Here is a 24,278-nt window from a genome sequence, read left to right on the forward strand (position 1 = left end):
GGCCTTCTGTCTTTGCTCAGTTTGCCAGACAGGAGGTTTGCAGGCTCCCTGAGCAGCTCAGGCTGATTCTCCCCAGATATGCACTGAGTCACCTGGCACAGCTCAGCCACGACAGGCAGACAGGGCATTTTTCTCCTGAAGCTGAATCAGCAGGAAAAAAAAAAAATCACCTTGTCTCTAGCGAGGCTGTAGCAAAGGCTTGGGGGGAAGCAGGGAGAGGAGCTGGTAGACCTCAGCCCTGAACTAGCTCCCACTGCTCGATCCCTGCCTGCCTGGCAGGCTTCTTGCCTGTTGAGATGCACTGAGGAGCAGTCATGGGGATAGGAATGAGTAAGCAGACATGGGGACACCCAGCAGGGCATTTTCCTCACCCCAAAACAAGTCTCCTCTCCAGTGATGAGAAAGGCACCTCGTGGAAAAGCTCAGGGAAGCAGAGAAACTCAGGCTGTGGAGACAAGCCTTGTCCTGCCACAACCAGGGTTTTTAGCCGTTTGGGCACCAACAGCTTATTTGGGAGATGGGTGTTCCACATGTGTCCCCAGACTGCTGCAGGGCAGTACAGGCAGGCATGACACCATGGCCAGCTGTGCTCCGTGCAGAAGTCCTGTCTGGCTGGAATGGCCCAGCCCTGCTCCCAGACTGGGAAACAAGCCTGAGCTCCCAGTGCTCCCAATCAGGGATCACAGCAGCCTCCACAGCCAGGCACTGAGCAAGTCTTGTGTCATCTCCCAGCACACCTTCCTGGCCATCAGGGCCTCCACAGACATCCCTGGGATTTGAATTACTCCCTGGAAGGCTGCAGGTCCCCTGAGAGCATCCCTGTCCCTTGCTCAGAGCCGCTTGGGCACAAAGGCCCCAGCAGCACTCCTGTGGCTGAGCTGCTGCTTGCAACTGCAGGATTTGGGGTGCAGCCTGCAGGCAGGAGGAGATGGCCACCAGTGAGGGAGGAACCCCAGTAGACAGCTTGTTCCACTAGCCTGAGCATCCCTAGGTGTGCCCAGCCCAGCTTGGAGACCTGTGTGCACAGGCTGTGACTTGTCACCTATGGACCACTGCCATCAGAGACGCTCTGTAAGGGGCCTCCTCAAAGAGAAGAGAGGCTGAGAGATTGTTTCCCTTTTCCGTATTAAATGTGTCTGGTTTAATACTTGTTCACACTGGTGAGTCAGTTCTCTCTGAGCTGGCACTTGTTCCTGGAAAAAAAAAATCCAAAACCAAAATAAAACCACCCAAAAGCCAAACTCTAAAAAGAAGAAGGAGGGAAACAAACATCCTTCTAAAGGCCCCTTTGGCTCAAAGGAAGAAAGAATAATCAGGCAGACGTCTTCTACAGCCCAGCCGCTCAACAGTCCCCCAGCCCTGGGTAGGAGCCCCTCAGTGCACCACACTGCCTCCGCTTCATGTTCTTCTTCCCTGCACCCTGCCAGGAAAAACTGCTGAGAGGAAATCTTCTCCAGCCAAAAGCTGCCTTTCCTTCTCTCTGGACTCCCTCATGCTCTCCAGCTACCCCTCTAGCCAAAACCAGAAGCTCTCTCCATGTTCCCATGACTCTTAGTCATCTTCAGCACAGTCAGCCATGCTCTCACCTCTTGGCCCCAGGACCTTGACTTGCTGGTACCTCTCTAATTGCCCCCTTTGGAGAACCCCATTCCCCTCCAGTTTGCAGAAGCATGAGGGGCATTCCTGCCTAGCACCTCTGCATTGCAAGTACAGATTCAACATACACATCTGTGACGACATTTTGGAATAAGCTGTCTCTTTCTGCCCACATTTCACGGCTGATGTCCCTGTCACCACCCTGCCGATGTGGGTGCAGCTAAGGCAGAGCCCCAGGGCTCACCCCAGGCAGGACCTTCCTCCTTTGGGCTTCCCAGCCCTGTCAGGCACTGGCCATAACTTCCCACCTCAGAGCTGCCAGGAACTGTCATGAACTTCTTCTGCAGCGTGAGGTTATGCTGAGATAAAGCAGAGTGCAAGGGGCACCCTGTGTCTTACTTGACCTGCTAACATCTTGCTGACTGGAGCAGCCCCAGGAGAGCTGTTTTGCTTCAAGTCTACCCTCACCCTCTATTTTGGAAGAAGGATGGTCCAGGGGAGGATTAACGAAGTGCCTAATTACTGCTCCCAGGTGCCTGCCAGGTTGTCAATTAGGAAAAAACTTCAAAAAGCCTCCCCACCAGTGAAGAGGAGGATTGGGTAGGATGGGGTCCTTGCTTGAGCTCTGTGGCTGTCTCATGGTGACACAGGAGCTGTGAGCCCCAGCCTGGGGTCTGGCTGGGGACAGGGAAGGGTCTGCAGGCTGAACCCCAGCATGTCTCCCAGCTGAGGAGGGTGGTGAAGGTGGCCTGCAGCTGGGATCAGCCCTGTCTCTGCACAGTGCTAGAGCGAGGCTTGAGGGTGATCCCGTATGGCTGCAGGACTCCTCTCTACACCAGGGACCATGCTCTTGATTAAAACAAAACTATTAGTCATCTCCACAGGCCTTTTCCCACCTGAGAGCTGTCCTGGGCTGGTTGCGGGGGAGTTGGCCGTGTTCCTGTGTGTGCCTGTGGGACTCAAAGCCAGCGAGAGCCACAGGGCCTGAGGTAAAACCTGTCCTGCTGAGGTGAGATGGAGTCCTCCACTACCAGGGCAGTTTCTGGCCGGGCTCTTTTTGTCCCCAAGCAAGAGGAAAGTCTACAGCAAGTCCCTGGGTGTTTGGTGGCAGTAGCCAGGGTGGACTGGGATTGTCCTGAACCCTGGCATGGTGCGTGGTCCCTGCCAGCTCTGAGGAGTGGTCTGGGGCTGAGCCCCTCCCTGAGACAGGGTCCGTGACAGCAAGGTGGCCCCAACAGTGGGGTGCACGCCTGGCCCCACCTCTGCCAAGCGGGTTTGTCACCAGTGACATCTCAAAACATTGCACTTTTTTTTTTTTCCCCTCCTGTTTCAAAAACAAACCAAAAAAAGGGGAATTTCTTAACTTGTGGTCTACTCAGAAAGGAGAAGCTCCTGCTGAGGGAACGCTGGGGACGGTGCCTGTGAGGAGAGGTGCCCGCTGCTCGAGAGGATCCTCCAGCCGTGTCCCTGCTCCACACTGGGGACGCCACGCTCCCTGGGGACATGGGTCCTGCTCTCCTGCTGCTCACCGCAGCTGGCATCTGGCACGGTAGGTCCACCAGCTCCCCCAAAGCCCTCTGATGTCTCTCTGGTGCAGCTTTGGGACGCAGCAAGGGTTTCCTGGATGTCTGGTGTAAGTGCTCCATCTCTCCTTGGGCAAGGAGAGGTGACAGCCTCAGCAGGGCTTGGGACGGGGCAATGCTGAAGTTAAACTGAAGGGCATTTGGCTCCTGGCAGGCGATCGAAAGCCAGACTCCTGATTGTGTCTAGCAAAACCCTGCTGTGGGCTGGGGCGGTTCCTGCTTCTGGGTCCTGCTGCGTGAAGCAGCCATGGATGCTGTGGAGCGGATTCAAGGAGCCTCATCATGGGCAGGGAGCGGGCAAGAGAACGTCTGCTCCATGGCACAGCAGGGAAGAGACACCAGCTTGGCTTTAGTGCAGGCTGGGTTGTCGTAGCTTCATGAAGACCACCCAGAACTGGCTGTCACTGTAGAGGGAGGACAGTGGTGGAGAGAGGGTGTGTTGCTAGTCTGCCTTGGCTCTGGAGCCCGGCTGTGCTGAGGGCTCACTCTTGGCTGCCTGAAGCACTGCTGGGGCAAGGCCAAGGGGTACAGAGAGGTGCACATAGTGTAGGAAGAGCCTTGGCACTGGGGACATGGGAAAGGGAAATTTCCCACTGTTTGGGTCTGGAGTGGGTTAGGAGGAAAGAAAGGCTCAGCTAAAAGTGTGTCCTGAGGGAACTAGTCTCTGAAACAACACTTTGACTAAATGTGCCAATATGTTTGGCCTTAAGGTGAAAGAATTGGGAAACTTGGCTGCATTGGCACCTTCCAATGCACCTTGTGCCTGGCTGGAGATGACTGAGGGTTGCTGTTTTCTGGTGGTGCTGGCAGACATACCAGGTCTGTAAAGCCAGTTGTTAGACCTTTTGATGGAAACGGAACTCAGGTAGCCAAGGAGGAAAGGTAAATACACCTGGTTTTTGAGGCTAGAGAGATGGCCAAGAGGTGATAATCTGTCAACCTCAAGAGTCACTAAGCTTGTTTTGAGGTTTTCAACCAAACAGACAGAAACCAGTATTACTAATCTTGCATCTTAAGTGCTCGTAACTTCTCAGATCTTGTGTGGCACTTTCCTTCATTTTCATCTTGAGCTTGCTTCCTGCATAATGAGACTAGTGGGAAGTTTCCCCTGGAAGGAAGCAATCTGTGGGGAAAGCATTTGGCATGTAACAGGGAGGCAGTGTATCCCTCTTGAGGCACTGCTATGTTCATATTTTCAGCCCAGGAGATGTGCACCCCTCTGGCTGCTGCACTGTGTGGTGTTTCACTTCAAGTCACATCTCTGACATGCTGAACAGGATTTTTCCAGGTCTGCTGTGCTGGGAACGGGGTTGTGAAGGCTGCAGTGTTTTTAATTTCTTATGGGTTTGTGTTGTGTTTTGTTTTGGTTTTTTATTTAAGATATTAGGGATTAGGTAGGTCTGACATAGATTTGTGAGAGATTGTAAAGATGTCTCATCAGGATCTCTCTGAAGGTTCCTTGAGGCACTAGGCAACGCAGTTCACCAGCTGTGACATTCTCATCAGACGCTGTCTGCCATGTCAGGGTGTTAGACACACGTTTGTCTGAGTATCAGCACTGTTGGCCATCTGTAGCACAAAGCTGCAGCATGCCAAGGTTGTCCAAAGCAACAGCTTCAAGCTGAAGCCAAAGCCTGGCTTCCTTCTTCTAACTCTTGGATTGCAAGTGCATCTTCTGAGAGCACCCAGGGCATGACCATCATGGTCTGGGCTCTTGCTGGGGGAGTGCCAGGGGCTCAAATCCCACCTTCAGATCAAGCAGAGGAAGGATTTGAAATCTGACCACCTCCCATCTGTGTTCTTGGCCATCTTGAGAGCTCTTCCAGCAGTTTCTTTAGTCTTCTTGTTGTGGATGAATCTAAACCTCTGAGGCAGAAGCCCCAAGCAGAGACATGATGAGCACCCCTTCCACCCACCCAGATACTGTAGGTGACTCTGGGGAAGGTGTCCTGAGAAACCAAGCTCTTCCCTCCCATCACTGAGCGGGGAGCAAGGGAAGTTCAGGCCTAGTATGGGTCCCTCCTAGGGCCAGACCTTAGCCTAGATATCCCCCAGGACTAGTTCAAGGTCCTGATGACTGGCTTCTGTGCTAAAGCTCTTGAGCCTCTGTGTCGCACAAGCCTTCGCTTCTCCTTCCTCACCATCTCCAAACCCTCAGCAGAGTAAAGCAGTGTTTTGGCTGGCATGGGAGAGGCAGGGACAGAGCCTGCAGCTGTAACTAGAGGTCATGGTTACACAACCCCAGTGTGGTAAAACCTTTGGCCAGCAGTTACTGGCAATGCTGCGGAAGCTGCTGGAGAGCAGCAGAGAGACATCCTTGGGCTTCGTGCAAGTTTGCACACTGGTCAGCAGGGAGAAAGCCTCTCCCAGCAGCCCTGCTTCCCCATTCTGGAAAAGGACCTGCTGGTCTGACTTATCCCCACACAAAGGAGGGGACGCCTGGGTGGCCTTCACCTGGCATCGTCCTGCATTTAGCATCTCTGCCCTGTCTGTCCTCGCTTGTGCCATCGACAGGAGTCTCCAGTGACAGCCTGAGGGCTGCTGGTGTCTTCACTGTTATGGAGAGCACCTACTCTGAGCCTTTTCTGGCCAGAGCATCTCGGAGTAACTGGAGGCTGATGACAAGGACACAATGTGACATGACTCTTGTCTGTCTTGTCTTCCTGCTGTGCTCAAACCAAGGACCAGCTACAACATGGTCGTTCCCTCAGCCAGTTTGAACACAGCTGTGTGTCAAAGAGCTTGTCTCCTCCATTAAATGGTGCTGAAGCTTTGGATGTGGAGGGATAGATAAAACAGAGAGTAGGTGAGGGAAAAACATCCTGTGACAGAGAGTAAAAGCAACACAAATGTGTCAAGCCCCACTAGAAAACACAGCTTAGCAAAAAGGGAGGAATATTGTACCTCAGATATGTGGAAAATGTGGCTTTGCTAAGGATTCTGTGTTTTCTCCATTCTGGGAATAAATGAGGTTTTTCCTCTTTCCACAGAAAGATAAAAGCATCACTTAAAAAATCAAAACACAACAACAACAAAAAAACCACCAACACCCTAGGGAAATAAAATGTCAAATATGTCAAATATTCCATACTCTGAAGCTCCCTGTTCTCTGCTGCTTCCTGCAGGGCCAGGGAGTTTGATCCAGACCTTGTCTGGGTTTCCCTTGGGCAACTGCTTCATTGTCACGCACCAGAAATGCTCTTCAGGGCCTCAGGTCTCGTATTCTCAACGCTTCATTGCGCAGAGAGAGGCAGCAGCCCAAGACTGCTTAAATGATGCCCTTTGAACTCTGATGGCCGGGCTCTGGTGTTACAGCCCCCAGCACAGCTGGTAGCACAGGGCACATCTGTACCTGAGGCACAGGGAGAGCTGTGAGCAGGGCTGGATGAGGATGGGTGCGTGTTGCTTCTGCTGGCCATGTCAAAGGCAGCACCTGGGAAGAGATGTATTTTAAATTGTCCTGGGTAACCATGGCCAGAAGCAGCCTTCTCTCCTCCCTGCAACAGGTTTGGGTGGTGAAGGGCTGTAGCATCTGGCCACTATTCCCCTTTCCCTTGAAGGATATGCAGGTGCAGCTGGACTAACAGTGCCATTATAGGGTGTTTTGCCCTCTCCCGTTTCCTGAAAACTGCAGGAGTTTATGTTCATTTGGACAACAAATCTTTCAACTAAAGAGCCCCTGCGAGTCCAGAGCAGTCTGCTGCAGAGTTTGAGGCATCACAAGACCAAACTCAGCCCTTGTTTCTACTGCCACCGCTCAAGAGCAGCACTTAATTGATAAATTGGGCAGCTACCTTTCCACTTATTATTATTTGAACCTGAGTGTGTGTGTCTTTAAGATGTGAGGATGGGTTAGCAGCCAGGAAGGGAAGCAGAAGTGGGAGAATAGCCCTGATGGAGGCCAGAGGGGGGTGCAGAGCCCCCCGAGCACAGATAGCCATTCGCAATGTGTTTCCTGTCCTCCCCAGGGCCTGGCGTGGGGGTGGCTGTGCTGCTTCTTCCCCAGCCCCACAGCACTGATTCATTTCTCACTTCCCCCCTCCCTAAATATAGGTGCTGACTCAAAGAACTCGCTGATGTGGCAAAATAGGGGGGGGGGGAAATATTTCCCTCTGACAGTAAGGGGTGGAGTGGGACCCTGGTTCCCCTTTATTCAGCCAGTGGAGAAACCATCTTCAAAGTGGAGATAACATCAGAAATCCAGCTGTGTTGGAATGCCGGCGTCAACATGGCTTGTTGTGCTGTATTTATGACTGCAGCTATGGCCCTTTGTGAGCCATTTACCTTTTCTGTGCCCCAGTTTCCCACCCCCAAATAATGCTGCTTTGCCTCATAATTATTTGATAGTATCTGTGAGGAAAATGCTCTGAACTACTGCTCTGCAGAAGTTTTCCAGGTCTGTTCTAGATCAGCACAGCACCAATGCAAGAAAGAGAGCCCCATCCACTGGACTTGGCTTAAACTTCACCAAATGGTGTTACGCGCTAACCAAGTTCATATAGTGACTCCAGCTCTGCCACAGAAGGGAAACTGTTGCAAGAAGGAACAAAACCCAACGGGAATAGTTTCCAAGCTACTATCTGGCCTAATTGGATCCAGATGATTGTTTTTTCCTGTCCCAGTGCTCTCTGTGGGGTTTTCTCCATTCCCTGAAATTCACTCCTTGGAGTATCAGGCCATATTGGTCTGATGGGATGGAGAATGGCTGGAGTATATGTGAGCCAAAAGGCCAGTCTGAACCCCAAGCCCAGCTTCTTCCTGATGCTGAGCTACTCCATACCAAGCAGTGTGAACTCCAACAGAACATCTTTAAGGATCATTTTTGCATCCTCACTCTTTTTCTTGCTTTTTTTCTCTAGGATCAGCATCCCCAGTGATCAGCCCTGACCTCCCTGCTCTGGTTGTCAACGTGGGTGATCCAGTCACCTTGCACTGCTCAGGAGAGTCCAAAGTTGAATGGAAAAGCCGAAAGGATACGTTCAGCAACCACACCAGCAGCACGCTCAGTATTCCCAAGGCCACTTACAGGGATACGGGCACCTATAAGTGTGCTTATCTCAACAGCAGTGACAAGGGCATTGCAACTGTGCATCTGTTTGTGCGAGGTAACCACGTTTCCCTCTTCCCACCTGTGCTGGCAGAACAGCTGCCTTTCAGGGAGCACAGCCGTTACACAGGTCCTCTGTGGTTCTGTGTGTGTTTGGGGGAGCCGAACAGGCTCCTGATGGGGCAGTGGCTCACCCACAACCATTTAAGCCCATGTAAAATGGGGTCTGTGGCTGAAGCACTGGGGTAGAGTACAGAGCATCTACATGCCATGCATATGACCTGGACCTCTCCCTCCATTTCTATTCATGCTATTCTATGATTCTATCCAAGCTATTCTATGATTCTATGAAGTCAGGCAAAGCTGATACAGCCAAGAACTCACCTTGCTGGTGCTCGGGCAGTGGGAACCCAGCTTTCTTCCATCTGCCCCAAAAGGCTGATCCAGGGGTGCTGGTGGAGAGGTCATGAGAACCTCATCCCCACCAAAGAGGTATTGTTACTCTTTGGGCTTGTGCAAAGCAGTGTGACAGCAGTGTTGTCATGTCCACTGCCCTCCAGGTGTCACAGGAAAGCCCTGGGAGTGAAGAACTTGGAAAGTGTCACCTGCCCAGGCATCCAGAGCACAGGGCTGTGTCCTGCTTGCCAGCTCGCACTCCCCAAGTGGGATCGTGTCCTGGTGCAGAGGGAAACATGGGCTCTTCTGATCACTCTGAAATTACTCCTGACTGCTGTGTTTTGAAGAATATGGTCTTCAAACGTGGGATTAACAGACGAAATGTTTCATGTACATGAGGTTCTTAGGGACATGGTTTAGAGGTGGACTTGGCAGTGCTAGGTTAGTTGTTGGACTTAATTATATTAAAGGTCTTTTCCAACCAAAAGAATTCTATGATTCTATTTACCTGGGCTTCCTCTCCTGAAAAAACAGGGATGAAAGTCTTTTTGGTGCTTTAATGAGCAGTGAGACTGGGAAATCAGAGAACCATATTACCAGTACCATAGATAAGGGATAGAGTCACATGAATCACACCCTCACAACAGGACCTGAACCCCAGATATTCTTCTACCCCAGAAGAAGTTATGCTGTGGTAGTTCCACCACTTGAGTTCACCCCTTCCCTTGCATTGGGGAAGCTGGAGGTCTGATAAATAAAACACCATGGTGTCATACTTCTCAGTCTCTCTTGCCTGTGCGCATTTGTGAGTTGATTGCTGTGCTCTCTTCAAATTCCTTAGCTGGAATTGGGCTTGTCCTGTGAGTTTTTGGAGGCTGAGTCAGGCAGGCGTTGAGCAGAGCTGCCCCAGCATCCAACTCCCACTGGGCAGCAATGCTTGCCTTTGCTGGAATGTATTTCTCAGCTTCAATATATTTTCTGATCCCGTTCTCTGGCCTACCTTGTCTTCTCCGCAGATCCCAATAATGTGTGGTATGTCCCAACCTTCAGGACCTTTGTGACCCAAGGTGGTAATGCTGAGCTCCCCTGTCTCATCACAGCCCCTGAGTACGGATCCAGCGTGACACTGATAATGGATGACGCCTCTCGTCTCTCACCCGGGACCAACTATTCTTTCAGTACTGAGAAAGGAATAACACTATACAATGTGCAAAGCAAGCAGAAGGGCTATTACCGATGCCAAGCAATGATAAATGGAAAAACAGAGAAGTCATCAAGAATAAGACTGATTGTGGAAGAAGGTAAAGGGTTGGGGTTGCTGCTGTCCTCAGGGAGGCAGCAATATCTAAGCTGGCTACAGTAGATAGTTAAGGAAAATCTCCTCACTAGTGGTAGAAAAGACCTTCTGAACCTGCAGTCTTTAAAGGGTATTTAATAGGGGCAAAATTCCATTAGCTTCTGGCAAATTGGCTCCTTCAGGCGGGTCTCCATGTGTTCAGCAGTGTTCAGACCTTTGCAGGCAGTGTCACAGAACAGAGTAAAAAGTCCACCCATCTCCTCAGTGTTCGGCAAGTCCTCAGGCCCTGATGCTCAGGATGTAACCATGGCAGAAGGTTCCCCTTCCCTTTCAACCCATGGTGCTGACTGCTGTGCTCTCCCCTTCGTATACTGCTTCCCATAGACATGTGCACAAAAAGAAGTGATGATCCCTGGGGAAGGAGAAGTCTGGAGGTAAAGAGACTGAAAAGGATGGAAAGGAGAAGGTAGCCAGGCCATGGGGAGTCCCCAGAGCACACAGGGTCGCTGGACCAGCTGACGTTGAATCTCTCTCTGCTTGCCTTTGTGTAGCACGGGAGAAGCCTGTGTCAGTGATGATGGACCCGATAGACCATGTGCGAATTGTGGGTGAACCTTTCGAAGTCACATGTAGAGTAATTGCTCCTTCCCACAAGTATGACATCAGATGGGTGACAGCAGCAAAGAGCGTAAGTCATGCACCTTTGAGGGGGGAATAGGACTTTCCCGGAAACTGTGGGTGGTAAGAACTGCCCAGACCCAAGCCACCTGCAGCAAAGTCTTGAACTGCCCAACCAAAGCAGCTATTTAAACAAACTGTGGAAGTCTGAATATGACTGTCCTTTCCTTGGGATGACATAGGGCTAAGAAACACCTGCCCATCGTCAGGGTCTTGCTGCAAGAGAGAAATATGTTGTTTCAGCCAAGTTCATGGAGGAGGAGCTACAGTACCTACTAGGGCAACATTTTTCCACCAAGCCCTGCCAGGGCTTATAAAGCAGCAAACATGTTCAGGACACAGAGTTCCCTGGAGAAAAGATACGGGTGAAGAACGGGAATGCATTTCAAAAATCTCTGTTGTTCTGACTTCTAGCTGCTAGATGGTCAGATGAGGTTTGCTAGAAGTCCCTATTATGTCTGATGCCTTTATTAGGGAGTTGAAATAACATACAAGATAGGTTTGGATCACACAGCTTGCAGTTACAAGGCTGACAATAGCTACAACCCTAACTGCTGTAGAATATCTGCCCTGAATACTTGAGTTTAATATGGTTTTTGGTCTCCACAGAGATAGTTTTCAGTGACAGAGGCTCTGTAACAAAGCTCAGTAGCCCAGAACAGGAGGGGGTGGGTGTGTTTGTCATAAATATCATTTAGTTCCATGCTCTGCCCTTCCAAGAAAGTGGCTGCTATTCCTTTTTTGCCTGACAGGTCAGGAGAACTAAAAAGCTTAGCTTTGAAAATGAGAACTACTTAATCAGTGACATCCTGTCTGTTCCATTGGTGACCATGGAAGATACTGGGACATACACTTGTATAGCTAACAATTCAGCAGGATTCAGGAATGCCTCCACGATGCTTCAGGTAGTAGGTGAGTGCTTCCCCAAAAGATCAGGAAGGTGTGGGCTGAATCACATGTAGCCTTGAGTATTTGCCACTCCTGCCTCCATCTTGTTCCTGGTTTTGTTGTTGGAAACATCATTCTTGCTTGTGTGTGAAGGCTCACATGAGAACGGTAGAACTGCTAGGGAAGTACCTGGTGTTCCCCTGACATCTTAAGGTGCAGGAGGACAGTTTTTTGAGTCTGAATGAAAACTGGAAATCTCTTCTTAATTTCTTTGTGTCTATAAACAGTTTTAAAACAAAAAGACAAAAAAACAATGGGGCAAGGTTACGCTGAAGACCACAAAAGGGTGTCTAGGAGGAAGGGCAAGCCACACGAGCAGAGCATAGAGCTTTCTCTCTTCCAGTAACAGATCCACATAAGAGGATTCAGGTCTATTATACACTTGTTGGTATCTCAAGAAAGAAAATTTGTCCCCACAGGCTGCTGCATACCATGGCTCAGAAACAGCGCTTGGTCTGATTTGTTTCCAAGCGAGAAGCCAGAAGTTTAGCTAAGGGGCTTGTTTTCTACGGACAATCGGGAGATACAGTTTTAGCCTCATCACTTATTAGAATACAGCATGTAAAACCTCTTTCCCCATGGGAGTTCACTACGATTTTCTAGCTCCCCTCAGGCAGACACTAATCCAAGCTGCCATGACAAGGAAGCAATTTAGAAGTACTCCTTTGGCAACATAATCTGTGTAATGCGTCATTCCCTCCTCCAGCCTCCCAGCTGAGGCTGCCCTTTCCAATAACGGTCCATTTTGAAGCTGGTATAAGCTTGTTTCAGGTCTCTGGCCATGCCTGCTGATGGTCGTGCTCTCCTCCATCCTGCAGAGAGAGGTTTTGTGTTCCTGACGCCAGTGCCAGCCACCAGCCAGGAGGTCGCTTTGGGAGAGAGTCTGAAGCTGCAGGTCCACATTGAGGCTTACCCAAAACTTCTCCACTGGGGCTGGGAGCACATGAACCCGTTGAAGAACTCTGGGAGTACCACATTCAAGGGTCAAATGATTTCTGGAAACAACTGGTATGTGCTTTCTCTCTTCTACACTGGCAATGGCATGTTTCCAGCAACACTTTCATTGTGAGACAAGCAGACCTCATGCTACCGGCTTGCAGAAAACTCTGGTTTTAAAGAAAGGAACTGTTCTACCTTTCTGTCTTTTCTTTCCAGTACTATTAGCAAACCACAGTGGGCATGTCTGATCAGGTCAAGGAGGACACCACCTCTGTCTAACTTGGCAGCCTTCTCTTTAGAAAACCTTGTGGTATCACATCTGTGGTCTGGTTGTTCAAATTTGCACTCTCCTTGCAGGAAGGCATTGCAGGGGTGAATGAACAGTACAAAAAACTGAATTCCCCTGCTGCTGCTCAGACCTGTCTCTGCAGTCTGGAGAGTGTATGTATTGAGAGGGACTGTATGCCCCATGTCAGGCGAAGCCTGAAATGTCATTATGTGGATAAGACCTAATGGAGGGCACAGCCCTGTTCTTCCAAAGCCTACAGCCAACTGAGGCCAAAAGGAGAGTGAAAGAAAGAGAATCATTCAATTTGTTTCAGACTTTTGGCAATTCCCCTTTCATTGTCTTAGAAACCTGAAATAATCCACAGGAGAGGGATTGTGCCACTCAGCAAGCACGGTGGCTTTAGGGAGAACTTTTTCTTGCATTGGGATCTGAGAAATGAGGGGCAGAGGGCACTAGGGACCCTGACTTGATGGGCTAAGAAATGGGAGGAATAACTCATTCTGTCAAAGACAGGGGACCAGCATCCTCTGGCCCTTCAAAGGCAAGATTTAGATGTTAAACTCTCCTTCTTGAGCATTCACTCACCTGTAGCCTTTCAGAAGTGCTGTGCACTTAGTGGCAAAAGGAAGACCAGACCTTCCGTACTTCCTCTGCAGAAGCAAGTAGCAGATTCCCCTTGTGGGCTGGGATTAGTGCTGGGAAGTGTTCACCCTCTCCAAGGCAAGGGCAGCAGCTGCATCTTGCTGAGCAAAGACCCTGAGTGCTTGTGTTTCCTCAACACAGCTTTCTTTGTGGTGTTTACTCTCTCTTTGTGAGCAGGTATAACAACACGCTCTTCCTGAACCGCCTGCAGGAAGGAGAGGGAGGTCTCTATACATTTTATGCCCTCAACAATGAGACCAATGCATCAGTTACCTTCAGTATCTCTGTGAAATGTAAGTGTTTGGCAATGCCCATTCTTTCACCCTGCTTGCCCTGGGGCTGCTGCCCAGCTGACAGCAAATAGGGTTGGGTACCAGGGTGCTTCCAGCCCAGCGCCCATAGGCCATAGCCAGAGAGCATCTGGGACCCAGCCCAAACCTACACGTAGCACAGGGGTTCCTGATATTTTATTGTTGCACACATGGAAAGTAAATCAGAGCACAGGGAATGTGCTCTTCCTCTGGTCATAGCACTCGCTGCTTATCTGCCTTCCCCAACAGCTCCTCCAAGGGTCTGCAAAATCAAGGTGCCAGCCAATGACTCCAGCATCCTTCAGTGCATGGCCATCGGCTACCCTGCCCCACGCATCGAGTGGTACCACTGCCCCGTCCACTCTGACAGGTAAGAAATGCCCAGAGGACTGAGCACCTCCAAGGCGTGCACTTGCCCTTGCTGTGCTGGCATTTGCTGAGCACCAGCACCACGTGGACTTGCTTACAGGCAACGTAGCAAACACTGTTCAGTAACGGCAACGAGGAGGCTGCTCTGCTAAAAAAAGAGGTTCTTGGGGAATGTTTAAGGACGGTGGGTATGTACTTATTCCTGAAGTCCTGAGCTTGAAGAGGTTGCTGTAGAGCTATATGCTGGTTGGTGTTAGTCATTTTTCTGGGACCTCCACAGGTCCGAAACTCCGCAGAGCACAGGCGTACTGAGCTACAGCATGATGGGAGGCAACTGCAGCTGCCTGGACAGGGGTGGTTGTGTCTCAGTATGAGCCCTATCCAAGGAGGGAACTGCTGCAAGAACACAGCTGTAGCTACATAAAGGCAGTTAAAGCTCTATCTATATAGGGCTTTGATGTTCAGGGAAAGGTCTTTTAACCAGGCAGTGAGTAACGTGTCTCATAGAGCTGCAGCCCTAATTCCCAGCATCTCATCTCCAGTCTGATACAGGTACCAATTCACTTAAGAGCAACTGTGCTGCAGAGGAACACTCATTCTCTCCTGCTTGGTGTCTCTGCAGATACAATGAGGACTATAGGCTGCTACTGAATGACTCCAGTCCCCAGGTGGTGAACATATCGCCCTTCCGAGAGGTGGAAGTGGAGAGCATTGTCCCATTTCAGGAGCTGGGTGCCAATTTCACCTTCTGCTGTCTGGCCATTAACCGAGAGGGGAACTCTTCTGACATGTTTCACTCACTCACCATCACAAGTAAGATAAAAATTGGTAGCTTGGCATAGTGGAGGAGAATTTGAGGGCCCATCTTCCTATACATATATACATACATCCCTATTGCCTTGTAAGAGTGGTGGCATAAATTCTACAAGCCCTCTGTCTTCACAGGAGGTGGGAGGCTTTGGCTTTTGGCAGTCCTAGCAGCCATGCGGGAATTGCTGGCTGGGCATAGCCTGGTGCCAAAGGCTGAGCCACACCGTGAACACCTGATAACTGCAGGGTCCAGCTCCAGGGCACAGCTCAGCCAGCTGGAGTCCAGGGGTTGCATCTTTTGATTGGACTCTTCTTGCTGCACTGATCTGGGTCCCCAGTTAGTCTGACCTGCACATGATTCTCTTTGTGTGGAAATTGGGGTGCATGGGGGGAAACATTGCAGCCTTGAGTTTGGCATCAAGATCTTCCCTCAGTTCCCAGCAGCTCTTTCGGGTGTCCTTAAGGCCTGCAGTGGGTTGTGTTGCATACAGGGGAAGCCTAAGTGAACAGCTGAGCAACATGTGTCTAGAGATGAGGCAGTAAGGGTTGAAAAAGGAGTGTTTTACTCATCCCTCGTTTTGGTTTTTTTTGCTCCTCCAGGAAGTATCATGGCCCCGCCAAACAAGCTCTTCAGCCCCATTCTCTCCACCTGCATAGGCACATCGGTCCTGCTGCTCCTCCTACTCCTCTTCCTCCTCTACAAGTACAACCAGGTCAGATTCCCTGTTGCATGGCAAGAGCTGCAGGGCCTGCCCAGCCCCACTGGCTCTGTTGGCAGCCACAGGCAGGGAGCATCAAGCTGGGAGGTACCACGCAGGTCACCTTCCTCATCTCCACTGCCTCCCAACTTCCCCCAGGAGTTTCCTGCTGCAGGGCAAGGCTCATGCACCAAACCCAGACTGTTTACACCTCTCCCACCCTGGTGCCTTACTCTTGCAGCCCAGAGGTCAATGTGGATATTCCTTAGTGCCAAAGGTGCTTGCTCTGCGCTGTCTCTTGAAGCTGGTTTTGCTCTGGTCGCCATGAACTACAAGCCAAATTAAGGAGAGAGAGAAAAAAAAAAGTGGTTTGCATCTTGCATCTACTTTTTATTCTCCTCCCTGCTTTATAAAAAGCTGTCTTTATGAGGAAACAGGATGATGTTAGAAGGTGTTTGTCTCCAGGAAGACTTGGTCACTATTTTTACACAAGAACTTGCCCTGTTTTCTCTGCAAGACTCATTTTCAGCATTTGGATTCCTTCTCTGTTGTTTCCATAAACTGTACCAATCAGTAGCCACCTCTACTTCATCAGTGGGTGAAAAATCTCATGTTTTTCAGCTCTCCCTTTTGGCACCCTTCCTTTGACAGCCCATCAAGGCTGCAAATTTTGCAGCAAAGTTCTGGGGCTGGTTGTCAGAAGATCCAGCAGACCCCTCTCCCAGACAAGCTCCTACGGCTTTGCAGGCAGAGCTGTCTTTGGCCAGTAGACCAGAGATAAAGAGGTGGATGGATATGTAAGCATGGCTTTGAAGAAACAGCTTTCAGGAAGGCCTTGCCAGCCCAAGAGAAGCAGGACATGTTTATAAATAATCTTATCTTTCTCAGCCATGGGCTTCTTGAGCCATGGCTGATTGCTGCAGTGCTAGGTGAACCATGGAGCAGAAAGCAGCAATGCTCACCCTCTGGGAGCAGGCAACAGCAAATAAACTGAGTGCCTGTGGCAATCTTTATGAGAGACCTCCACCAGAAACTGTGCTGTTTTGGAACATCCTGTCTGGGCCTTTTTTCAACAGCCTGCACGGGCATGGATGTTCAACTCTCAGGCAAATCAAAAAAGAAACAGTGTGTGTTGGGGGGAAACAAACAGATGCTTTGCATCAAAACCACAGGTCTGTTTGTCTCAGTTATGGTCCCTCATGTCTGTGCTAACCCAGCTTTGGGCACTTACACACATGCAGCATCCTTCTCTGCAACTCTCCAGGGGAAGTGGTGAGGAGAAGCATTTCAGGACCCACCTCCCAGTAGCTGGGACATGAGGTGATTCACCACAGCCATGGTCACTCCACCCATGCTTCCCTCTGCCTGCCTTGGTGGACCTGAGACCACCTTTGCCACTCTGGTTGTGGGTCCTTTCCTGTCTCTTTGTACAGGAGCAAAGGCCGCACACAGTATTCTCTTGACAAGCTATTTCACTGCCTTTCTCTGTATTCGTTTCTCCAGCCTGGCTCTGTAGCCTCCTCAACATTAATGACAACGCCCAGCAAAGCTGGTGACTGCCTCTGCCCACAGACTCCAGCACTGCTTCTCTCTGTCCTCGCCTGGTTGCTTCTGCTGTGAGATTTGTGGAAAAGAGAAATTTTACTTCTCTTTCTCTATTTTTTTTTTTTCCCCGTGTAAGGGAGGCAGGGCTGGGCCAGCTCCACCATTCTGCTGTGCTAGCAGCCCAGGGTACCAAGGAAAGGGACAGAGCAGGGACATCTTCCTCTGGCACCAGCTCGTCATGGTTCAGCCTCTGGTCTGGGGGACATGGTGGCTTTCCCAGGTCTGCCATCCCAAGTGAGGGTAGTGGGCTGCTTTAAGTGAAAGAGGCAAGAGAGCCTCCCTCAGACATGGGTGATGACTCGGTGGGACTTTATAACAGCAAAGGGACCAGGCTATCCAGGCAAAGCCTCTCTCAGTCCAGGTTCAAAGCAAGAAATATTTGATGGGCTGAAACCCAAGCCTTCACTCTGTGCCTGCAGGGTGAGAGCAAGAGTGGGACTGGGGAACCCTGAATAACTGCAGCCTCTTCCTTACAGAAACCCAAGTACCAGGTGCGGTGGAAGATCATTGAGGCCTGTGAAGGGAATAATTACATCTTTATTGATCCCACTCAGCTGCCATACAATGAAAAATGGGAATTTCCCAGGAATAACCTCCAGTTTGGTAAGAAACCTTCCTTGCTCTTTACCTGGTGGCATGCATTTCACCACAGAGGTAGAGTGCTCCAAGGTATAGAGCCAAAGCAACCGGGCAACATCCAAAGCTGCATCCAGACATTACAGCAACATCCTTAAGCAGGCCTTGCTGCCCTCTCCCACAAAGGGTGACAAATGTGAGGGTACAACCTCCCTGCAGCCCTCCACTGCTGCAAGGAAGGCTGAGAGGATCATGTCCCTCCTCTTGCATTTCTAAAGTGTGGAGCTGGTGAGCCTGTGTTTGGACATGGCCTCTTTCATCCCATCTTTGCTTACAGTAGAGTTCCCCTCAGACATTAACCAGCTCCTGACTAAGTGATGTGTCATCTTGTCTGGGCTCAGCAGGAATCCCCATCCACCAGACATCCTCCCCAAGGCTGTGTGCAGGACAACTGCTCAGCCTCTTTCTGCAAAGCATCTTGTAAGCACATTTTTTTTTCCCCCTCTACAGGAAAAACTCTTGGAGCAGGAGCCTTTGGAAAAGTGGTAGAAGCCACTGCTTTTGGGCTGGGCAAAGAAGATTCGGTCCTCAAAGTGGCTGTGAAGATGCTAAAGTGTAAGCCCAGAGCAACTTGCAAAGGCTGAAATCCCCAAGCTCCTTCGTGCAGGACGTAGTGTGTGTTCACCACGTGTTCATGCTCCCAGGCTGCAACATCTACTTATTTAGATGTTCCTGTGATGGGAACAGTGCTGGGTGGTGGAATCGCACTGCTGTCATTTTTGTGGAGACGAGTGGCCAGAGGCACAGACAGAGAACAAAATTTCTTCTCTGAGTGTGTCTCCCCATTTGATTCCATATCTGTGTCTACAGCTTTTTCTGTTTTCCCCCTTTATCTCTTCCTTGTCCCTCCCTCACTCCTTCACGCAGCCCTTCTCCTCTTGTCTTGCAGCATCGGCAGACACAGATGAGCAGGAGGCTCTCATGTCTGAGCTGAAGATCATGAGTCACTTGGGACACCACGAGAATATTGTGAACCTGCTGGGAGCATGTACCTATGGAGGTAGAATCCCACAGCCCTATTTCCCCCATGGACCCTTACCATGACCTGCAATTCTCAGGACAGGTCACAGTAATATCACTTCTAAATTAACCCTTTCTGCCTCTCTCCCAGGCCCAATCCTTGTTATCACTGAGTATTGTCGCTATGGAGATCTGCTGAATTTCTTGCGGAAGAAGGCTGAATCCATAATTATTCAGGATTCTGCCCTGGACACCTCTTTAGACAGCACTGCTGATTACAAAAACGTTGACCTAGAGAAGAAATACATCCGCAGGTAAAAGCAGAGCTCTGGTGGCCACAGGGCTGAGCATTGCAGGGTCTGGGTACTTGCTGGGAGAAGTGTGCAGAGGGTTCTGCTGGGGAGAGATTAAAGTCGAAGCTCTGGGGACTTGCAGAACACCAGCATGTAAAAACCACTGGGGTTCTGTGTGTTTAGACTTGGTCAGAGTTACAAGTTTTTCAAAGTTTTTTATAGCAGTCATTGAATATCCCACAATAAATCCACGTTTCAATCCAGTCTGCCCTCCCACAATCTGGAATCAGAACTTTTTGGCTTCCTGCACTGTTGGGCACGTACGTTTTGTAGGACAAGAGGCTGAGCGGTCCCCATCAGCCAAGGGAAGTCCCTTGGCAAAAGGGAGGCAGTACATGGAGCCCCGTACCACAGGACACCTAGGTCCCCTTTCCAAATCAGCCTCAGTGTTGACTTTCCCTTTGCCCTTAAGCCTCTTGCTAAGCCACTTCCTGCAGGCAGGGTTGTGGTTTCTTCTCTCAGTGGATGTGGAGAAGGGTAGAAGATGCTGCTGGAGGGTTGCTAACAGCCTGCCCCATCTCTGTTGCTTCTGTCTCAGTGACAGTGGCTTTTCGAGCCAGGGTTTGGAAACATATGTTGAAATGAAGCCTGTGTCATCATCATCTTCTTCAGCATCATCAGATTCTGTGCCAGCCAGGGGTGAGTTAAAAGTTCATTTCTGTGTTTTCATGATTTCTTTATTCTGGCCATCCTGTCTGGTTTAGGCCTGGCGAACCAGGATACAGCATAGCTTGCGTTACTCTCTGGGTTTGCAGCAACTCTAAAACTTTGTTTTGAATTTCAGGGAAAAGCTCAGAGGAAGAAGAAACTAGGGAAGACCTCCGTCCCCTCAATCTCTCTGACCTGCTACAGTTCTCCAGCCAGGTGGCCCAGGGCATGGCATTCCTCGCATCCAAGAATGTGAGTGCCGAGCGGACAACTGTCCTAGCCTCCCCAACTGGGAGATGCCAGTCCAACCAGCAGGCATCAGCCATCCCATTTGCACAAGGCTTGGGATGATTTTGGTCAGGGTGGCCAAGCTCAAGCACTCTGCTGCTGGAAATGAGCCTCTCTGCTCCATCTGCTGGGTTCAGAGATGCTGATGACTGGTGTTCCCTTCAGGGCCTTTTTCTCCCACGGGCTCGGGACAGGCCACCACGGCAGGGCGGTTACAGGGGGGAGCCCAGAGCTGTGCATCGTACTAGTCTCAACATTTTCTCCCCAGCTTTTACGAGAGAGCAGGATCTCTGAGAAGCTTTCTCACATTGGCAGCTTCCCCACTGCCCCAGGGACAAGGAACTGAAAGTGGCCGTTGTGCTGTCTGCCGGGGCTGGCTCATTTATAGCACCAGAGAGTAACCATATGACCGTTTCAGAGACGAGGACCCATGACTGCCCCATGAGTGATTAAAGGACATGGCATGAAACGCCACCATGTCTTAGCATTGCAAACGAAGCAGTTGAAAGAGAGCCTGTCTTTGTATGTGACATGGTGCCTCTGACGGGCTTTTCAAGCAGCCCATGTTCTGCTTGCCCCCTTAAGTGTTGTTTCAGTGACAAGCCTGGGCTGTGGGGAATTGGCTGGGCTGCTGGGGGATGTTGCCCGGGCCTCAGCCGCACTCTCTTCTCCCCAGTGCATCCACCGTGACTTAGCAGCCAGGAACGTGCTCGTATCGGATGGACGGGTAGCCAAGATCTGTGACTTCGGCCTGGCCCGTGATATCATGAATGATTCAAACTACGTTGTGAAAGGCAACGTAAGTAATTAAAATGAGGGCAAGAGAGGGTACTGGAGGTGGGACGAGGCTGGAGCATGAAGGACAGGGTGTAGCGTAAGCTGCCAGATTGTCCCGGTCTGCAGGACTCTGTTCTTCCAGGCCCGCCTGCCTGTGAAGTGGATGGCCCCGGAGAGCATCTTCGACTGCATCTACACAGTGCAGAGCGACGTATGGTCTTACGGCATCCTGCTCTGGGAGATCTTCTCCCTTGGTAAGAAAGAAGTCATCTTGCAAACCTCTTTTGTTTCCCAGGGCTTACCACTGCCCTAATGTCTCTGCAGAAAAGTTTCTAAGAAAGGAGGAAGATTGACAACAATCTGGGTTTTATCAGGGCTATAAAACACTGTGTTACACTTCCAGAGGGACCATTAAAAGCAATGGATCCTGGATGATTTGCTCTAACTCGGAACTCCCCGAGATGAAGTAGCACTGGCTCAGACGGTGCTCCAGGCTGCCTCTTCCCACCCCACAAAGCTGTTATGTCAAAGCCTCTGATGTGAGAGTCACCTCCTGTCACTGTCACAGGTAAAAGTCCATATCCTGGCATGGTGGTGAACAGCAAGTTCTACAGTATGGTGAAGCAGGGGTATCAGATGGCCAGACCTGACTTCGCTCCCTTGGAAATGTGAGTGGACGCACTGAGGTGCACACAACAGGTGACAGGGTGGCTGGAGACACTTGGTGGGGAGTGGGCGAGGAGATGCCACAGGGACCTTGGTCACAGGTGTGCCTGCCCTTGAGGCTCAGGTTGGATACTATCAGGGTCTTGCTTTCTGCAGGGAAGTAAGAGCTGGGGCAGTAAAAAATGATGCTCTATCTAATATTTCCTCTGTTTATGGACAGGAAGATGGAAGAGCTGATATTACATGTCTACAGTCTTTTTTTTTGGGGGGTGGGGGGGTCCACTACTTTTGACTCTAGGACTATGAGAAGACAAACTTGAGTGGGTTGCAGGATGGGAATGAGATTAAGCTTAAAGAAAAAAGTACTAGAGGCATAAGCCCCTTGTTGACAGATTAGTTTGCTCCATCTCCTTCTGTGCTCCCCTTCCCCTGGAGCACTGCACATGCACTGACCATGGGGTTTATAGGCAGGAAGAGAAGGGACAGCTCAGGACTGTATGCCTGAAATACAAAGTGCTGCAGGGAAGAGCCTGGGCGCACAGACCCTCCAGCAGCGCAGTGCAGCCACCCCGTCCCTGTCTGGCTCTGCAGGTACAGCATCATGCAGGCATGCTGGAGCCTGGAGCCCACACAGAGACCCACCTTCGATCAGATCGGCTGCTTCATTCAGAAGGAGCTGGAGGTGCATAAGGAGCAGGTGAGGACCTTTGGAGAGGGGAGGCGGGGGAGATATACTTTTTCCCTACATGAATGTAGCTCTTGGTGATGTCCCTTACCTTTAACTGATGGGAGCAGTTTAGTACTGCTGGAAAGCACAGAGAGGTATCCAGATTTCCCTGTGCTGAAGGGTTACATCACTGCCCACCATGACCAAAGGAGACTGGACAAAGAAATACAGATTTGCAGCAATATGGGTAGCGATAGGACAACCCTGCCCCGTGCCCCGGGATTTGGCGTGCAGCGGGACAGAAGCTGTACTGCCTCCTGGCTGTGGCTGTCCTGCAGCTCCAGGAAAACAAGGGCACACCTGTCCTGCCAGCTGGCCCTGCCCTGTGGGCAAAACGCAGGGTAGAGTTAGCATCTCCAGCTGGCCACCCGTGCAGAAACAGGTATACACCATTGAAAGGACCGAAACACACTTGGGGTGGTTTTTGCTTTCAAGGACTACACCAACCTCCCCTCCCCTGCTGAGCAAGACAGTGGCTGTGATACCTCCGGCTGCTGTGAGGAGTCCTGCGAGCAAGAGGAGAGTGGCCAGCCCCTTCTCAAGAGCAACAACTATCAGTTCTGTTAGCTGGTACCATTGCCCAGGGTGGATCCCCATCCTCCTGGCTCTGCAGAGCACACGGTTCTGCTCTGCTCAAGGACACAGAGGCCTCCTGCTTTGGCTCTTCCCTCTATCCTTTCTGAACTATGAGTGTTACCAACTCCCTTGCTGAAAAGATAGCACTGGAGTGACTCAACACCAAGACTCACCATGGGGTCCTTGAAGTCTTATCTCAAGCGTAGCATAGAGCTGTTGGGACAACTCCTCCTCTGAGAGGTACAGAGGTCCCTGTCACCTGCCTCCTCACCTTCTGGAGGACGCTGTGCAGGGGTTTGGGTTTTTTGTAGTTTTTTTTAAATACAAGTTGCAGCCAAGTAAGACATTTCCAAAAATCACATGCCTTGTGTGTGCACATGTTGAACAAAGTCCTGAACCTGCAACTGCTCCACATGGCAGCAGCAGCCCTCTTTCTTGGTGGTCCCGCTCTATTCCCTTTGCAGAGTTAGTGTTTAGATATAGGTAAAGCCCTCACTTAGCATTAAATATGCATTAACCTTTACATTTCCTCATGCAATCTACCTCTCTGCAGCTGATGCTTCTGTAGGGATTGTTTGAGAGAAGTAAGACAACCCCAGGGTTATGTGAACTTGTGCCCCAGTGACAGGACAGAGGGGCAGTTGTTTCCTCAGGTAAAATACAGATGTAACCAGTGTTCTTCCATGTGAATGCTGCACACAATCCCAATCCAGGAAAGAATGGCAGCTTAAACAGATCTGGAAATTATCAACATGACCCATACCCTACAAAACTTTTGAATTATTAAAAATGTAGCAATCACTGCCTTTGTCACAATTATAGATATGCTCTTGTACATGTTTTCCTGAGTGTATTTTAATAGTACAGCTGAGGTAACTATTTTTCATAAGCTAGGGCCTAATGCCCTTAAACTTATTTCTCACCTAGCTCTTGGTGAGGGTTACTAATGCCACAGCCACCTGGTCCTGTGTAGCTACCAGAAGCAGCTAATGAACCTTCTTAGCTTCACCTGACTGGGTGGGTGAGCAATCAGTATTCCAGGAACAAGCACTGACAGGACTCAGGCAAACTACAGTGAGACAGAGTGACTGTGGGGCAGGCAGCCTTTGTCACACTGTGAACAATTACACTGTGGGCCACTTTTGATTATATTAAACTCAGTTTTATCCTAATACCAAGTGATTCATTCCTCCTTACTAAATAAATTGCTAATGTATTTCTATCTGTCAGCATTATAAAGAATAAAAATAAGATGTTTAACAAAACAAGTCTCTTCCAGGGCTTTAAGGACTGTTCTCAGAGGGGAACAGATCAGAGCAAGGGTGATGCACTGGCTCATCCTCACACCTTGCAGCTCTGGTCCAGTTCCTCAGACATACTTACTACTAGCTCTCAAAAGCATTCAATCTTGTATAATGAAAAAAAAAAATTAAAGCAAG

General features: G+C 50.2%; 1 protein-coding gene across 2 annotated transcripts; it reads left to right on the forward strand.

Annotated features, from left to right (window-relative positions):
- The first annotated feature begins 2,969 nt into the window (after window positions 1–2,969).
- On the forward strand, window positions 2,970–24,011 carry CSF1R (colony stimulating factor 1 receptor). Of its 2 annotated transcripts, none has more exons than XM_065644331.1 (21): window positions 2,970–3,145; window positions 8,039–8,284; window positions 9,639–9,923; window positions 10,471–10,607; window positions 11,350–11,509; window positions 12,364–12,553; window positions 13,593–13,708; window positions 13,976–14,096; window positions 14,718–14,908; window positions 15,506–15,618; window positions 17,685–17,811; window positions 18,295–18,399; window positions 18,734–18,844; window positions 18,956–19,118; window positions 19,696–19,796; window positions 19,942–20,057; window positions 20,770–20,892; window positions 21,013–21,124; window positions 21,439–21,538; window positions 22,128–22,233; window positions 22,699–24,011. In XM_065644331.1, exons 1-21 carry the CDS (start codon window positions 3,100–3,102, stop codon window positions 22,828–22,830), a joined length of 2,901 nt encoding a protein of 966 aa, XP_065500403.1. In that variant the 5' UTR covers window positions 2,970–3,099; the 3' UTR covers window positions 22,831–24,011. The 2 variants fall into 2 exon arrangements, with proteins under 2 accessions (XP_065500403.1, XP_065500404.1); XM_065644332.1 differs by having other exon boundaries at window positions 9,723–9,923.
- The last annotated feature ends 267 nt before the right edge of the window (window positions 24,012–24,278 follow it).

The sequence above is a fragment of the Caloenas nicobarica genome, chromosome 13 (genome assembly GCF_036013445.1).
Source record: "Caloenas nicobarica isolate bCalNic1 chromosome 13, bCalNic1.hap1, whole genome shotgun sequence".
Taxonomy (NCBI): Eukaryota; Metazoa; Chordata; class Aves; order Columbiformes; family Columbidae; genus Caloenas; species Caloenas nicobarica.